The 22,179-nt window shown below is 37.9% G+C and overlaps 1 protein-coding gene across 1 annotated transcript; it reads right to left on the reverse strand.

The window, feature by feature from the left end:
• Nucleotides 1–2,000: 2,000 nt before the first annotated feature.
• On the reverse strand, nucleotides 2,001–21,951 carry Cubn (Cubilin). Its single transcript, XM_014232946.3, has 23 exons — nucleotides 21,778–21,951; nucleotides 21,413–21,694; nucleotides 21,161–21,344; nucleotides 19,403–19,882; nucleotides 19,061–19,321; nucleotides 18,246–18,989; nucleotides 17,520–17,843; nucleotides 17,273–17,432; nucleotides 17,010–17,203; nucleotides 16,550–16,953; nucleotides 15,603–15,914; nucleotides 14,535–15,531; nucleotides 13,782–13,944; nucleotides 13,159–13,523; nucleotides 12,289–12,498; nucleotides 11,721–12,207; nucleotides 11,489–11,655; nucleotides 7,110–11,285; nucleotides 6,858–7,034; nucleotides 6,573–6,789; nucleotides 4,974–5,432; nucleotides 2,315–2,418; nucleotides 2,001–2,237 (listed from the first exon to the last, which is right to left on the reverse strand). Exons 1-23 carry the CDS (start codon nucleotides 21,873–21,875, stop codon nucleotides 2,094–2,096), a joined length of 11,109 nt encoding a protein of 3,702 aa, XP_014088421.2. The 5' UTR covers nucleotides 21,876–21,951; the 3' UTR covers nucleotides 2,001–2,093.
• Nucleotides 21,952–22,179: the final 228 nt, after the last annotated feature.

Below are 22,179 nucleotides of genomic sequence, written 5' to 3' on the forward strand. Positions count from 1 at the left end.
AATTGTAATGTGTATTCTTAAAATATCTTATTGTGTCACTTGTTTTTTTTTTATTAAATTCTTAAAAATCGCCTTTTTTGGCTTTCATATTAGGAGTGCCCTTCAAAATAAAATATTCAGCCCCTAAATCTGACCGATAGTTAACGCTGTCGATAAATGGGATTCGAATATCTTTTAAATCTTATGTAAGTTTATGAGAAGACAACAGAAACAAAATATAAGATCTAAAGAAACAAAATATAAGATCCCGTAACAGGAAAGAGCTTAAAATGCGGACAGATAGAAAATCTGATAATATAGAATATGTTAGAGATAATATCAATCCTAAAAATACCTATTAGAGCTAGATGCAGCAGTAATGTACCAAAAATTAATGAACCAAAAAATTAAATCATTTACTCGTCTATGAAAACAGGACGAATAGATAAGACAATCTTATTGTGTATGTAAATAAAGACATCAATTTCAGGTATAAACGTTTTCTAAGCCGATTTAGAAATGGTTCTGCTTCACTTAAGACCAGTAATCAAAGAGAAAATCGACATGAAAAAAACTACATTTAATGGATGTATTTATGGCGTATAAATAAATAAAATGAATTTGAAGGACAGACATTACATAAATATTTCATTCATTTTGAGCCGTTTTATTGATTTTGTTCATTTCGAAAAAAATTTGACATTTCAGCGTTTCGTTTTAATTCGATATTTATTGAAGTGCTGTGGGATACACAATATTTTTTGGTTTTTCAGCCGATATGGTGAGTTGGGCGACATTCTGCTCAAAATGAACCGAACATGAATTTCACAGTTAATGGCAGTGGCGCTATCTGTCGAAAATTGGTCGTACAAACTCAAAAACCTTCTTTGGCGCATGCACAACAATTTTGCTAAAGAGCATCACATAATCAAATGCATAGTTTACGATTCTATAAACGACATACAGACAAACATTAATGTTTATATATTATATAGGTATAAGAACATTTATCAGTGTTTACACCTTTGCTAAATTTGGACCGATCTTCTCTTTTCTTTTGTGATCTGCGACTTTATGATATCCGACCAATATGGCGTGCTAAATGCATTGAGCCGCCTCTTAATAACTTGCATTGTCTTTATAAGGATATTTTTCATGGAAGAAATACTTTCGGAGGTTTATCACTGTTTCATGTTTAACTATACGGGGATTTCAAATCGTTTCTAATAGTTCTAATTTTACTTTACAGAATTTCTATAATTGAAATAAGAGATAGAAATTGCTAGTCCAACATTTCGATGACTGAGGGATAGAAAACAAATATGTAGATGTATATTTTTGTTAGTAACAGAACTGGCACGTCTACAAATCCGCAAAAAATAAATTGAGTACGTGATGATATTTTACATGTTCTTTCAAATTTCTGAATTTTTTTTATAAATAAAACCTACCGATAACTACGCCCACTTTCTATTAAAATACCTACAATATACGGATAATTTACAATGTCGCAAATAAATACTAAAACAATTAAAAAAACGTTAACTTCGGCTGTACTGAAGCTAAACCCTTTACAGGTGCATTTCTTTTGTTAGGAGATTATAGCCTTGCCTAACTGATAAGTAAAACAGTTTTCCTCACCAGAATTTGATTCAGTTCGTGTGGCAGCTACATGCTATAGTAATCCGATCTAAACAATTGGTTCGGATATTATGGCGCTGCCTTGAACAATAATCGGACATATGATCAGTTATTTGGGGAAAAATGGATGTGTGCGATATCTCAGATGAATATCTCAAAAACTGAGGGACTAATTCGCTTATATACAGATATTTATATATATATCATATATATACTTTATATAGTCTCCGACATTTCCTTCTGGGTGTAACAACAGTGTTAGCAAAGTTAATATAAAAATAACTAAAAACATGTTATAATATTAATTTAAAACGTTAGGATAAACACCCTAACGATTTGATTTCAAATTCATTGAAACATATATCAATCACAAATAGAAATTTCTTTATAACCAATATATTTAATACTTATTTATTTTCATTTTACATTGTACATTTTACATAAATTACACTGTTTTGTGCCAGCGTACTGCATTACATTAGCATATAGTCGGGTATTTTGTAATTAGCATAAACACCGCTGAAATTTATAACCCAACCAGTGCCATCGTAGTTCAACGTTTTATGGAAGCGAATGCTGAGCGAACTGCGTGTGCTCTTATACATTTTGGGATTATCCTAAAAGAAGGTGGATTATATGAATATTATAAATGATTTAAATATTATACATAGATAATTTATGCAGCATATCTTACCCCGCCACAAAAGCGACGCACAACACCCTCCGTACCATCGTCATCGCGTTCGATAACCTCCAAGTAGTCGGAATGACAAGTGTTTTTGGTGCCGAGATCGAATTCTGTATTGAATTTTGAATAAATTATTTATTATATACTATTTTAAATTTCCACCACTTAGACACGTTTATTATACGCATGAGTGCCACAACTGGTTAATGATGCAATGATCTTGCGATGAACTGATTTTGTTAAACTGATGATGTGAAGTTGACAAAGTAAGATACATATTTCTTTTTAATTAATGAACAAAAAAACACAAGACGAAGGTACTTCTCACTCTAATCCATTAATCTAAAATAGCATAAACGCTCGCAATATTTTTTAATGTACTAATTTACCGATCCACAAGAGCAAACAAGATTTTTAGACGATTAAATTCATTGTAAATGTTGTTAACTGAAGTTGACAATTGTGTTGTCAGATGGATAGATGAAAATTAAAAAATAATGTTTCTAAAGTGGGCGTGGTTTTGGTCTAATATTATTTATATTAAAATGTGATAATTTTTTAGCAAAATGTGTGAACTCAATTTGGTAAATAAATTTTAAATTTGAGTACGATCGTATTAATGGCTTCGTTATTCCAATTTTTGTTAATTTAAAATACCTATCAATGGTGGAATATATCTTTGTATTAAATTCGTTCTTAATTCTCTTAAATGCTTGGTCTTGCCATAAATTACAATCGGACCACTGCCACGTCCACAAAACACCATTAATCGAAAACATATAAATTTTCATACCATTTAAGCTAAAATAACCAAAGTCGCTCAGAAGGTAAAGGGATTTGCGCTTAAGCCCCCTTACCGACAGTGTGAAAATGGATGTAATCTTAAGATAGCCCCGCCCACTTCCCATATAATAGTACCGTTAAAAGCTACTTAAAACGCGATAACGACCCACGAGATGGATTGAGAAGTCCTTATAGGAGTCAAATTGCACGATAGGCATCCACTTTTTGGTGAAATCACATATTTTTAAACCTGCTAAACCGATTTCAATCAGATTCGGTATATAACATTCTTCTGACATTCCTATGTTTCAATGCGAAAATGTGCTACAACTACGCCTACTTCCCATATAACACAGTATACAAATTAAGCACCAATGGATCTATCGGGATAAAACTTCGCACGAATAATGTCTGTAAAGCGTGCCATCTTATGACCAAAAATTGTTAAAATCGAACTAAACTACCGAAAATATCGGTCAATATGTGAGATATATAATTGAAATCAATAGAGGGTCCTTTCCTGATAATACTATGTCCGAATGTCAAAAATGGGTTAAAACGGATCAATACTTTCTTTAGCCCCCTTATACACAATATAAAGATTTTCGAACTTCCGGGTGAAAATGAGAAAGCGTGTTTTACTCATAATAAACTATCGCTGTGCCTGAAATGGATAAAATTGGGCGAAAGCTTGACCTAGCCTCCATATAACTATTATCAGGATTTTTGAACATCCGGCTGACTTTGTCCCATATGTGATGTGGTGATGGTATGTGAGGTAACTTAATAAAACCCAGGGAGTATTTTATTAGAATGTGGCATGTTAATGGTATGTGGTATTCGCAAAAATAGATGAAATCGGGTTGATACTACCCCCAACTCTCGTATACTACTTAAAATGACTTCTAACAAGTTTTATGTCGAATATGTCGGTCACTGAGTATTATTTATATATTGCTTCAAAATATGTCTTCGAGTATAGCTAAGCAATGTCAAAATTAATGCAATCAGCCCGTCCCCTTCTGTATCCCCAATATATCCTTTGATTCTTGCAAGTTGCAAGATTATAAAATCTTCGGTTGCACCCGAACTTAACCCTCCCTTACTTGTTTATTATAATTTGAATTTCATTGAGAATCAGTTCAGTGTTTGCTTTCGCTTATTCACAAATTAGGCTAAACAGATGCAAGCGGCTTCTCCAGTGGCACGTGGTTAACGGCGTTAAAAGTATGCTTTTTGCAGATGACAAAATATTCAGTATTTAAGAAGTTTTTAATAAGCTAAACGACAAAATCTACGCAAAAATGTTAGTCCAAGGATTCTACGTGGTCACCATCAAGCTGATGTAATACAAGTAGTTTGTTGTTGAGTCTCCTGTAAAGGCTTTACACTTCTTCTCTTCTGAGAAAAAGGGGTTAAAACTGGTGCAAAATATTTTAGAAGGCGGGGTAAAGCAATTAAGCACTCTATGATGGAGAGCATTGGAACTTCCAGCTAGATTCTGCTCCAGTACACAAGGCAAAAAACCCAAGGCACCCAGCAGTGGCTTAAAAGTAATATTTCTGGTTTTATATCTGCAGATGATTGGCCGTCTGAAAAATCAGATTTGAATCCAATGCACAATCTTGACTCGTATCGCATACGAAACGGTAATCGTTATGCTGAACCTTCAATATTTTGTAATTTCCATTTAAAACTTTAATCACCATAATATTTTGTTTTGTTATGAAATATGCTAAATATTTCGATTTTCCACTACGAACACAGTCAGTATACAAAACCCCAGTCTTTAAAAAAAAATCAATCTATTATAGCTCACTTCGATTTTTAAATGATAAATGAGTGCACTTAGAAGACTACTAAAATTGTATGAAAAACTTACCATCAAAGGATAATAGGATATGTAGATTCGTAGGCACGCGTATATTCCAACGGCAATCAGAGTTATTCCGCACATTATTCGGATAAAATGGATTGACGATAGTACCACGTGTATTATATATATTACCACCACAACCGGGGCCATCCTGGCTAGCCAGATAAGTAAACTCGAAGCGCGTATAGTAACCGCTCATTTTCAGATGCAAGCGCAAATTATTCGTATGTGAAAAAAGCGCCCTGTCATAGCCGGTATATGAGCAGATCTTTTGAAGTGAACTATTGGTGTGGGAATCAAACACTTCCACATACTCCTTAATACATTCATATTCAGCAAAAGTGACATCGCTGTAGTAAAGACTGAGTGTGTAATTTTGTGGTGCTTCAATGTACACATCACATTCATCCGTTGTATCGGCGATTTGCACGAAGCCTTGCGTGCCGGTGAAGTTGCGGAAACAGCCTGCAGAAGAAGAAGGAGCAAAGTTTTTGCATTTTGAAAATGCGTAAGTGTAGAGGTGTATAGCTACTGCGAGCTACTGTCTTTCCGTCCGTCTGTTACATATATTTCTTGGACCAGGCTCCAAATTAAGCTACAAATCTATAATCTAAATCTACAAAACAATTTGGTACAGAGGATCGCAGTATTAAGAGGTACCAGTGGGCAGGGCCCCGTCTCCTAATAGCTTTAATGTACATATTTATATCCTTGGTACCTCCTCAGGCGGTGCGAAAATGGGTGAAATCGAATTGTAACCACGCCCACTCTTCATATAATGGTTATGCTAAAAGTTACTAAATGCGCTTTATCTCGCTAAAATAATACGTCAGAAATATTAAATTTCACAACCAAGATAGTATAAAGAGCCTTCATAGTATCCGGTTTAAGGAAATCCTATATCAGGAACCACTTGGCCAATATCAATGAAATTCCGTACATACATCCTGACATCTTGTTCTAACAGTGTTCTTACATATTTTAAAATGGTCGAAATCGGACCATAGCTTTTCAAGATCACAGATACCGAACATGTGGACCGGAGTGCCTATGGCCAACTTTTTGCCGAAAGTAGTGGTCAATCTTTGACACAATGAAACTTAGAAAATGTCTTTACAGGTATAAATTGTAGTGGTGCTAAAAAAATGTAAAAGCTGGTCAACGCTTCCCACAGCCGCCATATACTTAATAAATTATTATTTAAAGTTCTGGTTGCCTTTATACCATATATTTCGGTCAATTTGTGATGTATTAAAATTAAAGTCAGAATCTTTTTCTGGTAATATGTCGTGGTAACACAAATGGATAAAATCGGGTTTACACTACCCCTAGCCCCCATATACCTTATATAAAATTTTCAAACTTCCGGTTTTCTTTATATCGTATATAACGGCCAATATGTGAGAAATCTTAGTAAAATTCAGTGTACGTATAAAACTGGATATAATAAGTAGTTTAAAGCCAAAAATGTGTGAAATCGGTCCACGAATTGCACCAGCTCCCATATACTACTTATAATGATTTTCGTTAGTCTAGCATATTCTATGTTACATCGAATATAACAGTCTATGGAAGAGTTATCTTAAATTTCTTTGGCCAACATACCTTCAACAGCGTAGGCATTCAAAGTGAAGCCTGTTTTTTCGATGTCATCGTCAGTTTGGAATTTAATAATCAGCGTATTTCCAGTGGAGTAATAGTCGTCTGGTAAATGGTTGCCGCAATAAACGTGATTGGCGGCGTAATTACTCCATTGATTGGCGCCGATTTGGCCATTGTGAATCATCTCACTGCTATAACCACGTTCCACTTCATATGCATCCTGAAATTAATAGAGCCAAAAGTTATGAAAAAATAGCGGTAGTAAATGTACACAAATTGAGATGTTACCTCTTTACTATAAATGCTCAGTGTATCGCCACCGCATTTGCCGGTGACATTTGAGCCTTCCAAATCGAAATGTTCGAACTTCAAATGTATTGTTTTTGTGCTCTTCAATTTCCACAAACAACTCAAATGTTTGCCATAAAGCTGTTGTCCAGCGTTTGGTGATTTCAAAACCATTTTCTGTGTAAACAGATATAAATTTGTCAAAATTTTGTATGTATGTCAGACGACCACTTGACCGATTAACGAACCCACCTCTTTACTCTTGACCTCCAATTCTATATCACCACAAATTTTCGGTAATGATGAAATCTTCAAACTAAAGCCAGCGCTTGTTTCCGCCGAATCGCTCACGAAACGCATAAATAATGTATTCTGCGAGGACATCATGCGTGTTGGCACAATATGCCCGCAAAACTGGCCAATCAGATCACCGAATGGACCACCACCATCACGCACTTCAAGGAAGTCATCTTGACACTTTTCGCTATCCTCCATATGAAAACTATTGAAATCGGCAAACAATTGGCGACCATGTGTTGTTGTAAATACATAAGCACAATCCAAGTTATTCGCATAACCATTGGCGTATTTCGTGAAATCATAGGTGGCATTGTTGACGTCCAGATGAATATTTTGATCGCAATTAGGTATGAAGGTAATTAAAGCTTTGAAGCCCATTGAATTTACGCTACGATCCGCATAAGTATGTATTAGACCACGATTGCCAGATATATGTAACGGTGGTATGATACCAGTAAGGTTACCGCAGAGCTTCGCAATACGCTCGTTTTCCACGGGATATAAGGACTTATAAATCCTTACGCCATCATATTCACAATTTGTATCACCCTCATAGTCGAAAAATTCAAACTTGATGAGTATTTTATAGTCGTCTGGCGCCGTTAGATTCCAAAAGCATTCGGTGTTCGGTGGAAAACTACCATCCGTAAATTGGCGCGGCGTCTCGATCACCGTTGTATTGTGTATGGTGTAGCCACAGACATTGGTGCTGTAGGCCAACTTGAAGCCACGCGAAGAAAACGAATGATCGGTGCGCAAGATCACGCTCACTTGATCACCACGAAAGCCATGCGCGCGCTGCGTACCACAATGTACGGTTTCCTCGATTTTACCATTGTTCTGCGTGTAAACGGTAACATTGTCGAAGAGGCAACGCGTAATTGGCGGTGACTCGATTTCGAAGTCTACGAAATCCACCAGCACACCAGTTTTGGTGCTCTGCTTTGGTACCACAGTGTAATTACAATTGAGATTGTTGGGGTAGCGCACCGGATAGCCGGGACTGACGATGTATTGCTGTTCGGCTGTGGCATATAGTATGCCACCACAGTTGCGGTCGAACTGCGCCGTGAAGCCATCACCCAATGTGTCAGCGTCTGTGCGGAAAATCAGACGCATCTCTGTGGTGGTGCTATTCACCGATTGTGGCGGTTCACGTCCACAATACCGGCCCAAATCTTCCCATGAACCATTTGTTGTCTTCTGTTGCACAAGTAAATAGTCTTTAGTGCAATTCTTACTCGATTCAATAAAGAAGCGATCGACGAAATGAAGGCCTATATGAAAACCAGCATCAGTCGAAAGTGTCCAAACACATTCGATGTTATTCTTATACTGGTCGCTAAATGTGATCGGTCTATATGGAAAAGTAAGTGTGCCACCGCAACCGCTGCCTTGTTTCAGTGTTAAATTGAATTTGGATTGCGTTTCATAGTTGCGTGTGTAGTATTCCACAAATACACCACGCTCCACCACCATATTCTCCATAGACGATTGCGTGCAAAAACGTCCGAGATGTGGGAAATTCTGATTTGGACCACCATATACTAACAGATATTGATCCTCGCAATTACCCTTGAAATCCGTTGACAATGAGACCTCGATTTGCGTGCCCGCCGACCAGTAATCCAGATCGTCCATATCATCCACACTAAATTCATGATCCGGCCACACGGCCCAAGCGCACTCCAATATACCACTATAGTTGGCCATTTGTGGCTCAGTTATGTTAAGTTCGTTGTAAATGGAGCGTATGCCGCCGCACTGATACATTTTATACTTAAGTTCCAAGTTAGTTAGACGATTGCGTTTATTGCCCATTAACTTCATTGTGACGGGGTAGGGTAGCCGTGCAACGGCATGCGTTTCATTTGTACACAGCAGCTCCGGCAATATCTGCTGCGTGTTCAGTTCCAATTTCAATGGCGACATATAGCCGCAGAACGACACATACAGTGCTGAGGTAACATTTTGTTCATATTTCTCGACTGCCAGCGTTAATGTTTGATTATCTTGCATTTGCAGCATATAACTGCAGTAGATGTCGGAATTATTGTTACGTCGGAAACGCATTACACCCTCGCCATTCGCTAAGTTGACATTATGTTGACACACCTGTGAGTCTTCATCGGAAGAGAAGCGTAGCCGGAAGCCACGATGTTGAGTGAACGAGAGTAGGAAGGCATCAATGGCCATTATATTATCGGTGGAGTAGACCGCGGCGGGTGGATCGGTAGTGACGCGTGCAATTATCGATTGCATTTCGAAGTCATTGGCAAAACTGAGACGTCCACGGAAAGCGCTGCTATGTCCGAATGAGTTGGTTACATTCAAGCCAACACCGATGTCAAAATCAAGTATTTCCACTTTGACACGTTTGCCCTTCGGTACGCGTATCTTCCAAGCGCAATGTGTGGGACGTGTAACGCCCTGTGGATAGCCGGGCGTATAGAGTGTGCCACGTGGTGCGGTAATTGTCTCGCCACAACGTGTACCGATTGCCGTATATGTGAGTTTGAATGTGTGCGTAGGTCTAAACTCCTTAATGTGATAGCGTATAACCAGTTTACTACTCTCGACGATGTAGTGTCTGCCTTTTCGATTGCCGCAGATGCGTAGAGAATCAGTAACATTATCTGTCCCATCATATGAAACGATCTCTTGCAATTCCAAATTACTATCTGCGCTGCAACCTTCAGTATCCGGCAATTCCATTTCCTCCACAGACAATTTGATCGTACTGCCACGCTCCATCTCTATTGTGTATATGCATTCAAAGTCACGTGCATCTTTCACTAGCGCATTATCGGGTGAAACGATTTCACCTTCAGGTTCATAATAAGAACCACCGCAGCGACCGATCGACACAATGGCCTTGAAGCCGACGTGAGGCTCCGAGATATCGGTGAAATATTTTACACGCAACACATTACCCGTCGTAAACTTCATATTTGGTTTTGTTTTACCACAAAACAGGCCGATCGTCGGCATCAGTTCGGTGGCGCCATCGTTCAACTGCACATATTCACGACCACAAGCGCCCGACGGACTGTCGGATGACACCAAATCGAACTCGTCTTTGAATTCAATTGCTATTATATGATGCATTGGCGCCGTCACACGCCATATACACTCCGAATGTGGGTTCGGTATGTTCGGATAATTTGGCGAATTTATTGTTTTCATACGGTCGGAGGGTGTATCTTCACTTAAAACCAACACATCCGAACACTCATGAGTTATTTCTTCGTAATGGAAAGCTGCCTTAAAATTTGGTCCGCGGCCATGTAAGTGGACTTTTATGAATGCACGGTTCGAAGTGGTCTCCAGCACATCTTCGATGTTATTCTCACAATATTTACCCTTACCAAGGAAAGGTGAATCTTCGGCCAAGCCATTGCGTACCAAAAAGTAACTGCGACAATTATTCACTTGATTATCTGTCGCCAAGTAAGACTCCAAAAATCGTATGCGTATACGGCGACTTTGGCGTACGTTTATCTTCCATACACATTCGGTTTGAAATCGATTGGAGCCTGATAATATTTCAGTGAGATTAACTAAAGCCTGTCTGGCAGTCATTACGGCACCGCACTCAACTCTTGCACTAAGTGAGAAACCAGTCTTATTTACACTTGAGTCGCTGACAAAGGATAGTCTCAGATATGGATTTCCATGGTAATCTTTAAATTCGTTTTCCTTCTTGTTGCAAAATCGTGCAGCCTCCTCCCAATTTTGCATGTCACTACTGGTCGAGATCGTAATGTAATCGGCCAAACATTCCGATATATCTTCCAGATCTACCTTAACTATTTGTAGCACGACATGTGTAGTGGGATTTTTCGGCATGAGAACCCACTTACAGTTGAGCGAGGGCGAGTAACCATTGGGATAACCAGGTGAATTGATATGTATAGGGTTGTCTATAGAATATGAATTCCTACCACAAATGGCTGCATTTTCTTCTAAGGTTTGATTATTTTGAAATTCTTCTTTTGAAATTGTTGACCACTCAATTTGGAAGGGTCCTCGATATGACTTGATATAAACTATATTTGTACTTGAGTGCACGTAATGTGTATTGGAATAATCGATTTGAAGTCCTATATCCGAATAGCCATCGTAGATCTGGCAGACATACATTTAGCAAGTAAATTTATAAATAATATTTAAAAGTAAGTTTGATTTATTTAGGCAGTTATATGTTTCTACTAAGCGGCTACTTTTAAATGGTCAATTATAACTGTTAGAAATTCATGATAACTGTATTTGTATTTGAATTTGAACAACACTGGGGGCAATGTTAGCTTAATTATAATAATTTCAATTACCTTAATAAATGGCATATCGACATCTATTATATGATTCAGCAACAGTAGGAGCACATAATCTTTGTCGACAGTAATGCGCCAAGTGTAAGGTTCATCTGTACGGAACTTGGTGGGATAATGTGGTGATTGTATTGTGCCATTTTTGCCCTTTATCTCATTGTGTGTTGCTTTAAAAAGATTAAAGACCTCAGTACTACATATTATAGTATAAAATTTCCAATTATAAACTTACCATAATTATAAGATGCGATAAAACCATTGCCTACACCATCATTATCGCTGCCGAATTTAATCCACACTGTTTGAAGCCCGATTATGGGTGATGGTATCTCATTGCCGCAGAACAACCCCATCAAACGGCCACTCTCCGTGGACTCACGCACTTCCAAGTAATCTTTATTGCAACCGTCTGAAAGTTCCGTATCGAAAGCTTCAATTGTGAGAACAATCGAATTGCCTTCACTCGCCACAATATACCATTCACAATCGAAATTCACCGGATATGAGGACGGATAATAGGGTGAGGCAAATTTACCGCTTAAAGACATGTAATAGCCACCACACCAATTATCCATCAGTTGGTAATATCCTTCGAATTCCGTTGTTACATTCATTGGCACCCTGATGGTAAGCGCATGCCCGTTGGAAATGACAGTCGAGGGATGGGTTTTGCAAAATTTGCTGCGCAGCGGTGCTGTGCGGTCCACGCCATCATATATCTATTTTTTCCGGTATTTTAGATAATTTGATTAGGTTTGTTAAAAATAACAGTATTTAAATATTGTCTTTCAAAAATGTACCTCAACACCTTGCTCCCTGCAGTCCTCTTCACTTATCGCCGACATAGATATTAAGGGACTCAACTGAACATGTATGGGTGTGAATTGTATATGTTTGTTGAGATCCTTCGCCACCAAATGCCATTCGCAAGTTTCATTCGTTATCGCACTGCGACTAATTGCTAAATAGCCAACATCATCGTCAACAATCAAAATATTCTGCCCACAGTTCTATGAATGAAATTACCCAATTATTTAGTCAGTATATATACATAAGTACATGTGTGCAGAGAGTGAATTTTTAAATTCAAAAATTTTGGATTAAAAATTAAATTTTAATGTCAATTCCAATTTTGAGATCAAAAATAACCTTTTTTGATTTTGGGATTAAATATTTAAAATTTCATCTTTTATTTTAGTAGTAAAAATTCAAAATCTAATTTTTAATACCAACCATATTGGATTAAAAATTGAGAAAATATTTGTTAATTTAAAAATTGGAGTAACAAATAAAAAAAAACTATTTTTAAAATGAAAAGAGTTAAAAAGAAAAGATCTACATATTTCTAACTGAAACACTACAATGAAAAGCAATTAAATTGATATTTTACTGAAACTAAAATTTAATTCTCAAATGATAAGCAAAATCGTAGTATAAAGAACACAAACGCTAAAAAGTTTAAAATCCAAAAAAAAAATATTTTAATTTTTTATTATAAACCCGGTATTGGGGATTAAAAATTTAAAAATTAATTTTCTTTAAAATTTTAATTTTTTATTAAAAAAAATATAACAATTCAATTATATTCCTAATGCATTATTTGCAACCCTACATATGTATAGATGATATTAAATAATAATTTTTATTTGTTAAATATGTAATGTGTTTACCTCCTTGTAGCTCAATTTGAAACCCTTCGCTTGTATGCTTTCATCACTTTCAAATCGCACCACAGCTGTATTGGTGGTGGTCACCCACTCGTTCTGCGTTGAATCAGATGCGCCACACTCCTTGAATAATAGCTTTTCTTCTTGCGCCGGCCGATCAATTTCGCTGTTGGCACTTTCGTACCCTTCTACAAAGTCCATTTCGCAAGAGTAATAGTTTTCCATTTCAATTTCTTCCAAAGTCAATGTGATGGTATGATGAACATTTACCTCGATGGTCCACTCGCACCTTGCGTCGCGCGGATAATTTAGCGGATAATTCGGTGATGTAATTACACCGGTTTTACTGGCCAACATACCACCACATTCTGTGAAAAAAAGGTTAAGTTACAATTGATGACACACCTGTGCTCTATTTTTGGTCTATAGATGAAGGAGGTCCTTGTAATTTTATGTGAACAAATAGGGAACTGCTTTACTTTAAAGAGAAACTCTTCCCGGTCGATATCATAAATATTTTTTTCATTTGTTTTAAGGGGACTTTAAACTTATGGGAAAAAATTAATATGCATATACGAAATGGGTGAATAAGTACAGTAAAAACAAAATCTTGAAATAGTGCTTACGTGACTTCAGTATCTTATAGCTAGCATTGAAGCCTTTTCCATTGTGCTCCATATTGCTAATAAAACGCACGAACAGTTGATGGCTCGAGCTCGTGATAACTAAGCTATCCTGTCTGCCACAATGTCGTTCTTTATAATTAGTGCTGTTCACATGACTAGATATCTGCAATTACAGATTAATAAGGTTAACTTTAGAAGTTCTACTTAATACCAATGAATACCAACACTTCGCTAACAAAACAGTTATGTGTTTTTAGTAACGTGGGAAAATAGCTGTTTTCGATCGCGACCTATGAAAAACGGAACGCAGAAATGTTGGCAATATACATTGTCAACAAGAAAAAACGTTAAGTTCGATTGCACTGAAGCTGTAATATTCTTCACATATAAAAAAGCAGCTACATGCTATAGTGGTATATAGCGGTTCCGACAAATGAGCAATTTCTTAGGTAGAAAAGGACGTCTGCGAAATTTCAGCTCGATATTTTAAAAACTGAGAAACTAGTTCGCGTATATGTATATAGACGGACCGACATCGAACCGACTCAGCTGATAATTTATATATATATATATATATATCTTAGGGTGTTCAACGTTCCCTTATGGGTGTTACAAACTTCGTGGCCATATACCAGGTTTGGGGTATAAAAATATGTGCAACAACAAAATGTACTAAAATCACATAGCTGTTTTTTGGAGCTGGACAAGCTTTTAAATGTGTTTTTACAGTTACTGTAAGCTGCTTTAACTCACCACCAACGCATCATTGGTGCAATTAACCGTTTCCTCAATATCCAAATCCGTTACTGTTAATTCAATACCTTGACCTAGCGTAGTTTTGATTTCCCACATACACTCCATGTCGTTTGGATACGGTAGTGGATAATTCGGCGATTTAAATTCACCTGTTGTACGATGGAACACTTGAACACAACCGAACATGGCATATTCCAAACGGAAATTCATCCAAGTAGTGTTCTGTATAATGTTAAGTACATTGCCCGTTGTAGTGTAGTTCTCATTTAGCGATACTAGATGGAATAGAGTTTCATTTTTGCCAGGCTCTTTGAAAATAAGATCATGACCTCCCTCACTCTTCTCATAATGTGAAAATTGTAATACAATTTTATTGCCCTTCGGCGCATGAATGGTCCAGGAACAATTGATGGGATCTTTAAAATAAGGATTACCGTAGTTTGGACTTTCGATAACACCATTAATATCGGTTATGGTTCGCGAACAATTTGCATAGTATGATAGGAGGAATCCACGTTCTCGTTGACTGGCGTCGGTGCGGAAACGCAATAGCGCTTCATTGCTCGTGGTATAAAACTGTTTGGGTTCATCCCTCTCTAGCTGGCATAATTTCGCTAAAAGTGGATGCGTGTCGGTGCGTCCATTGAATATTTCCAAGAAATCATAGTGACAGCTGAACAATTCCTCAATCGACAAATCTTCAATAGTGAAATGTATGGATGAGCCTTTCGGTACTTGTATATGCCAATCACATTCAGCATTGTGTGGATATGGATTGGGGTAGCGTGGTGAGGCGATTACACCGCTATCAGCATTTATATTGCCACCGCAGCCGTTCGAGTATACAGACCAGTGTATTTGGAAACCACGTGCATTGAGAAAATTATCGCTATGAAAATGTATGCGCATCTGATGGGTAAATGATGGTATTTGGCGTGGTATGAGGGTGCCACAGTATTTGTTTATTAGCGGTGATTTCTCGGAGCCACCGTTACTATAAGAGAAAATATACAATTATATAAAAAAGAACATCAAAAATTAAAAATTTTATTTTTTGAAACTTACCGCACCTCCAGCCAGTCATTTTCACAATTATCGCTCGCTTGCAGCTCAAACATATCGAAATCTAGTTTCATTTGCGTATTCTCTGGCGTATTGATTACCCATATGCAGTCCACACCATTTGTGTAGTTGGAAGGATAATCCGGCGAATAGATGCGTCCGGTCGAAGAGAATATTTCTCCACCACAATGTTTGCTAAGATCAAGAAACTCATAAGTGGCCTCGAAGCCCGCATAGCCTTGCGAAGTATCTGAGACGAATTTCAGTGTTAAAAGACGCGAATGGCTTGCGAATGAAGGCGGGGTTTCGCAATATCTATTAAAAAAAAACATAAATGATGGTGTTATAAACGTCGGCCGCACCAAAGCTATAATACTCTTCTTCTTATAGCATAAAAAGGGTTTAAAATGATTGCAATATTTATTTGGATCGGTCAGTTTGGATAGCAGCTATATGCTATAGTAGTCCGATCTGAATAATATGTTCGATGATTCTAGCGTTGCCTTGAAAAATAATCTATGCTAAATTTCGTGAAGATATTTTGACAAATAAAAAAGTTTTCTATACAAGAACGGGATTTTGATCGGTCAGTTTGGATAGCAGCTATATCCTATAAATATCCGATTTCGGTAGTTCCGACAAATAAGCAGCTTCTTAGAGAAAAAATTACGTGTGAAAATATTCAGGCCGATGTCCCAAAAACTGAGGCTCTAGTTCGGGTATATGCAAACGGACGAACAGACGGACATTGCTGAATCGACCAAGCTCGTCAAACTGATCATTTATATATACGCTTTATGGGGTCTCCGAAATTTCCTTTTGGCTATAAAAGCTTAAGAGACTGCTTTACATTCGTAAGACTCCCCAAATATACAATATCATTAAGAAATTACTATAAATTGAAATTCAACATCCGAATATATATAAATTTGCAAAAAATCAACACTTACCTGCCCAAAGGATGCTCATTATCAGCATTCGGCAAAGTATCAAAGATTTCCACATAATCATACATACAATCCATAGTCGTTTCCAAATGAAATGAATTCCAGTTGATCATAATACCTTTGCCTTCCGGCGCCATTATGACCCAGTAACATTCCATATTGTCCAAATACAAATCATTCTCGCCGGTGGGCAGACGTATTTTTTGACCAGGCTTCGTAAAGACGCCACCACAATCTGTTTTACCCATCGGAATGGAAATATATTCCAATTTAAAACCTTTACCCGATGTTGTAATGCCAGTTTTGAATGTCAAAATAAGCATATTTGCTTTAGAGACAAATTCAATGGGTGGTGTGCTATTGCCGCAGTAAGGACCCATAATATTTTGATTGAGACCATCGTTGATCTGTGGATATATACCTTAATATGTGTTTTAGAATTACCACACTCGCAATTACTTACTCTAAGCGAGCTAAAAGCGCAACCGCTTGCATCCACACTGCTATCTTTGATATCGAAATCCAAAAATTTAACCGATATATCGGTGTTTGGTTCTGTGGTAATTTTATAATTACAGAAACGATCAATATTACTCAATGCCGGATAGCCTGGCGACATCACAATACCATTTGGACTCTCATAAGTGTAAGAGCAATCTGTAATTGTGTAATTGTGTGATATATGTTGAAAGTAGCAGTAGTAAAGCCAATTGCCGCTCCACTTACCAGCTTCATATTTTAGTTCGAATTTACCACGTTTGGCAAAGTATTTAATACGCAGACCATTGTATAAGGAGTGTAGAAGGACTGGCGGATTAGAGTTATAGCCACCACAGTACTTAGCCTGCAGTGTGAGTTCGTGCGTACTCGGATTTATATCGAAGAACTAGTACATAAAAGTATATTATAAATACGATTAATAATTAACATAATTTTCACAGATTAATCAATTTTGAAATATAGCTTTTCTAACCTCTAAGCAGTCATCTTCGCCCAGTTCGACTTTTTTAAACTCGATTCTAATCGATTCACTCATTGGCATTTTTATATCATATTCACAAGATATTGAATCCACCAATGAATTCGGTGATGTGATTGTGCCTTGCTTGGCTGTATAAGTGCCACCACATCCTGGCACACGTTCCTCGGTCGAATAGTATATTTGAAAGCCAGCATCCGTGTCGATGTTGTCGGAATGGAAATGAATGATAGCCTCATTGGTAGGTAGCAATAGCGGTGAGGGTGCAGTTGAATTGCAATATTTCACAATGGTTAAGTCGGCAATGGCATCGATGATCTGGGAATTATAGAGATAGAGATAAGAAAATGAAGCGAGTCGAAAAAGAATCCACAAAAAGTTTTTATTAAGTAAAACTTTAAAATTTTCGTTCAAATAGTTAAGGATCATACGGCTATATAATATAACGCTACGCTACCTCCCATAGATATAAAAAATTATATATTTGACTCTTTCGTCTAAGCTTACGGTTACGAGGAAATCGGTCTAGACTATTATTATTTATCAGACATTATAACCGGTGCTAAATATAAGGAATAATAAACAACATGCAACATGTTAAATAGACACGATGGGATTTGCTTCGATGAAGCAGGCGACTAGTCACCCTTGATGTACAACCGATTCACTAACAAGATATGCCAAAATTTAACTTTGCTTCAAAATATAACGGACACTTACCTCCAAGTAGTCGAAATTACAACTATCATGCTTTTCGATTTGCAAACTGAAGAAAGTCAACTTAATACGTTTATTATTCGGCGCCTTCAATTGCCATTGACAATCACGATTCTTCGGATAGTTACCCGGCGAACCGGGCGAAGACACCGTGCCATGCGATTCGAGTTCTATAATACCGCCACATTGCGGCGGCACAGAATTCCAATCCAATTCGAAACCGGCCTTTGCTGTCGAATTATCAGATCTGAACCACAAATACAAGTCACTGCTGCTGGATATAATATTGCCGCCCCTCGGCTTGCGTGTGCCACAAAAGCGTCCAATAATTTGCGCAGCTGCACTACGACCATCATTAATCTGCAGCCAATCAAAACGACACTCAGTGGCGTCTTCCAATTCGAAGGCGCTAAATGTGACATTCAACACCAACGACTCATTCGTACGTATAACCCAAGCGCACTGAGCCATGTGATCATAAGCGGAACCTTCAGGATATTTCAAATGTCCCGTCATACCTGTCAGTATGCCGCCGCAACGACTAAAACGTGCATCACATAAACGTCCACGGAAACCAGGCGCACAACGACATTCGAATTGTGTGCCACCTGTGGAACGACAGCGTCCATTGTTGCGGCACGGGTTCGGTAAACACGAATTGGTGACATCCGTACATGTTGGACCGGTGTAGCCCATTGGACAGATGCAGATGAATTTGTCGCCAGATTCTATACAGGTGCCTCCATTCTATAATGAGAAAATAAAATAAATATATAAAGATATCATTATAAAAAACGGTAGACAGCAAGATCTCTCACCATGCACGGCAGTACATCGCAACGTTGATGTGTATTGTGCACGCAACCATTTAGGCCCACACCACTGCCCACCATGCCAGCGGGGCAAGAACAAACCACTGTGTTCGAGACTTCGGTGCATTTAGCCAGCGGATGACAGTAGTTACTGAGCGCACAGCTGGTCGCGGTAGCGCCGTTGCCATCGATGCTGCCGCTACGTCTCTCACAACTGCGGCCATCACCAACCCAACCGAGTGGACAGTCACCACAATGATAGGAACCCTTAATTGGAAATAGATTACAGAAAAAATGGTACGTCAAATCTTATCTACATGCTCTTCTTCCTGAGCACCTCATACTTACATAGGTATTTATGCACGCCACGCGTGGACTCATACTACAACCGCCATTTTGTGTAGCACATTCATCAATATCACGACAATTAACACCGTTACCGGTTAAACCGGCAGCACATGGACTGCATGTAAATGAACCGGGTAAATTGATACATTTGGTTTCGCATGGCGGATGCGATTCGTTGCATTCATCCACATCGACGGTACATGACGGCGTTAGGCCATTGGTTTTCCAACCCACATCGCAAATACATTTGTAGCCAAAATCATCGTTATTGTTTACACAGGTGCCGTGACCACAAAGCTCCCAAGAGGAGGATTGCATGCAATCTCCTTTGCGTTGCGTACAGTGTATGCCGTACCAACCTGCGGTGCATATGCAATTATAACCGCCATGTTGGTTCACACATTGACCGCCATTTTGACAACCCAAATCGGTGCCAGCGTAGAGAGCACACTCATTGACATCTTTCTGACAAGTGGCGCCCTAAAATAAAATTGAACTCTAGTGAATAGTTTTCTTATACCAATAATCCCAATTTCATGGAAAACCCGTTCGAGGTAACCGGAACGGAGATGGTGTTTTATCTTGCAAAAGACTGTCAGCTCGCCAAGATTCTACAAAAATATTCTCTTCTCTATCATTGAATGTACTATGTGTTTATTATTTATTGAGGGATCGTATCCGAAATCTCAAAACAAAGTCTCAAAAAGATAAACTCGAAGCGCACAATATATTTTTTACCACTGAATATGGCAAACTTAGGAAGGAACGTTTATAAGAGAAAGTGCTCTCGAATAACTTAGTACTTGGGTTGACAAACGAACACTCCAACAGTTTTAAATCGACTTCAGTTTATCTTCCGATTTATCTGGTATTTGGGCTCTATTATATACAAATTGGTGTACCAGTTAACGAACGATATAGTTAAGTTTACAGAAAACCTTCGAAGCTGCTAGTTCGACGATATATGACATTGTCATTCTCACAAATTTATCTCCGCCCCAAAGCGTATTTTTTACAGTGAAACCGGAACACAGAACGATCATACTTTGCCGCACTTCTGGATTTCTAAATAAATAATACCTACTCGTGGTAACGTTGACTTCCCAGTAAGCTTGTTTTGACTTAGCGGAATTGATTTTATTATGAACCAAGAAATGGAGCCCCTACTCTGGACCATAAGAAAATATTAGTGGCAAAATGTGTTCTCAAAATTGTTTAAACGAACCGACAATGATCAAATTACTAAGACTAACAATTTTCTGTCTTAATATATATTTACCCTCAGGTGCAACCAGTTTTTTCCTATTTATGACCTTTTGAAAATACTATGTTTCTCTCCCTCTATGATTATCTCCTATTCTGCCTATTACTCTCACAATTTTCCTTTTTCTCTTAATACATCTCTCTTCCTCTCTCTCTCTCTCTTACTTTACCTCTCTCACTCTTTCTGTTGCAAGTTTTAACTGATGCAAATGTATAGGGTTATTAAATGGATGTCTGAGAAAACGTGAACTGAGATATTATTTTTGAAACCTTAAAGTTTACATCTATACTTTTAAAGGATCTATATTAAATATACAATTTCCCATACATTATGCCATTTAATTAAGAAGTACTCTCACAATAAATTCTATGACTATGTTTCTTTCGACATTTTTCCTTAGGCGCTATCTGTCACTCTCAATTTGTCAAATTGAAATTGTCTCTCTTCCTCTCCTCTCTCGCTATCTCTCGTGGAAGTCTCTCAACTTTACTTACCTCAAAGTTTTTCGTGCACTGACAAAGAAAGCTTCCAAACATATTTATACAAGTTCCTCCATTATCGCAGGGATTACTCTTACAATTATCCGTTTCGAGCCGCTGTTGCAGGCTTTGTACTCTCCGTTCTACGCTCTGTAAACGAGTTTGGAAGCGTTGTAGCGATCGATTATTCATGCGTGTCCTAAGAGCGGCGCCAAAATAAGAAGGAGTTTACTAAAAACAGTTATGCGTCCACCGATCACCGCTTACCTATTCAACATCGTATTCAAACGTCTATTTAAACCATTTGTGCCGAACACATAGCTACGCAATGTATTATACTCATTGGAGAGTTGTAGCAAGTTATCCGCTTCGATGACATCCTTACGTTTTGACGAGGAGCCATTGTAACTGCCACTTACCAAAAGCAGATCCAACAAATCATATTCATCGTTGATATTAATGCGTGAGTTGCCATCAAGACGAAAGGTGATATTGCGATTGAGTCCAGACTCCACAATTAGATTGCCATCTTTGGTTATAATTTTCGGTCTGGTAGCGAAGAAAGCTCATTAACGCACTTAGTACTTTAAGGGGGCGTATAACACATATTTATTTCTTCATTTAACACTTACGAGTTAACAAATCCATCAACGGGATCCTCTAAATATATTATAAATATGATTAGAAGCACTAAGACGCGGCAGGATAATGTTATCCTGTTCAGCGACATGATTCTTCAGCACGCACTTTTCTTCGGCATCAACACTTTTACTGTTATATTTATTATTTTAAGTCACGGTAATCACGAAATATTTTGTTGCTGCTGCACGAGCTGCTGGAGCAATACTATGCAACTAAGTTCAATAGATCGCACGAAATAAATTCGGGGCGTTACATTTTATCGCAAACGTTGTAACGCCCCCTTAAATACCTGCACACGCGCAAAGACATGTATATATATATTTGTAGCACACATTTGTAAGTGAGATAAAAGCTTGAGATTAACTCGTACCAATTGGTTACATGGTCTTTTA

This window comes from Bactrocera oleae, chromosome 5 (genome assembly GCF_042242935.1).
Source record: "Bactrocera oleae isolate idBacOlea1 chromosome 5, idBacOlea1, whole genome shotgun sequence".
NCBI lineage: Eukaryota > Metazoa > Arthropoda > Insecta > Diptera > Tephritidae > Bactrocera > Bactrocera oleae.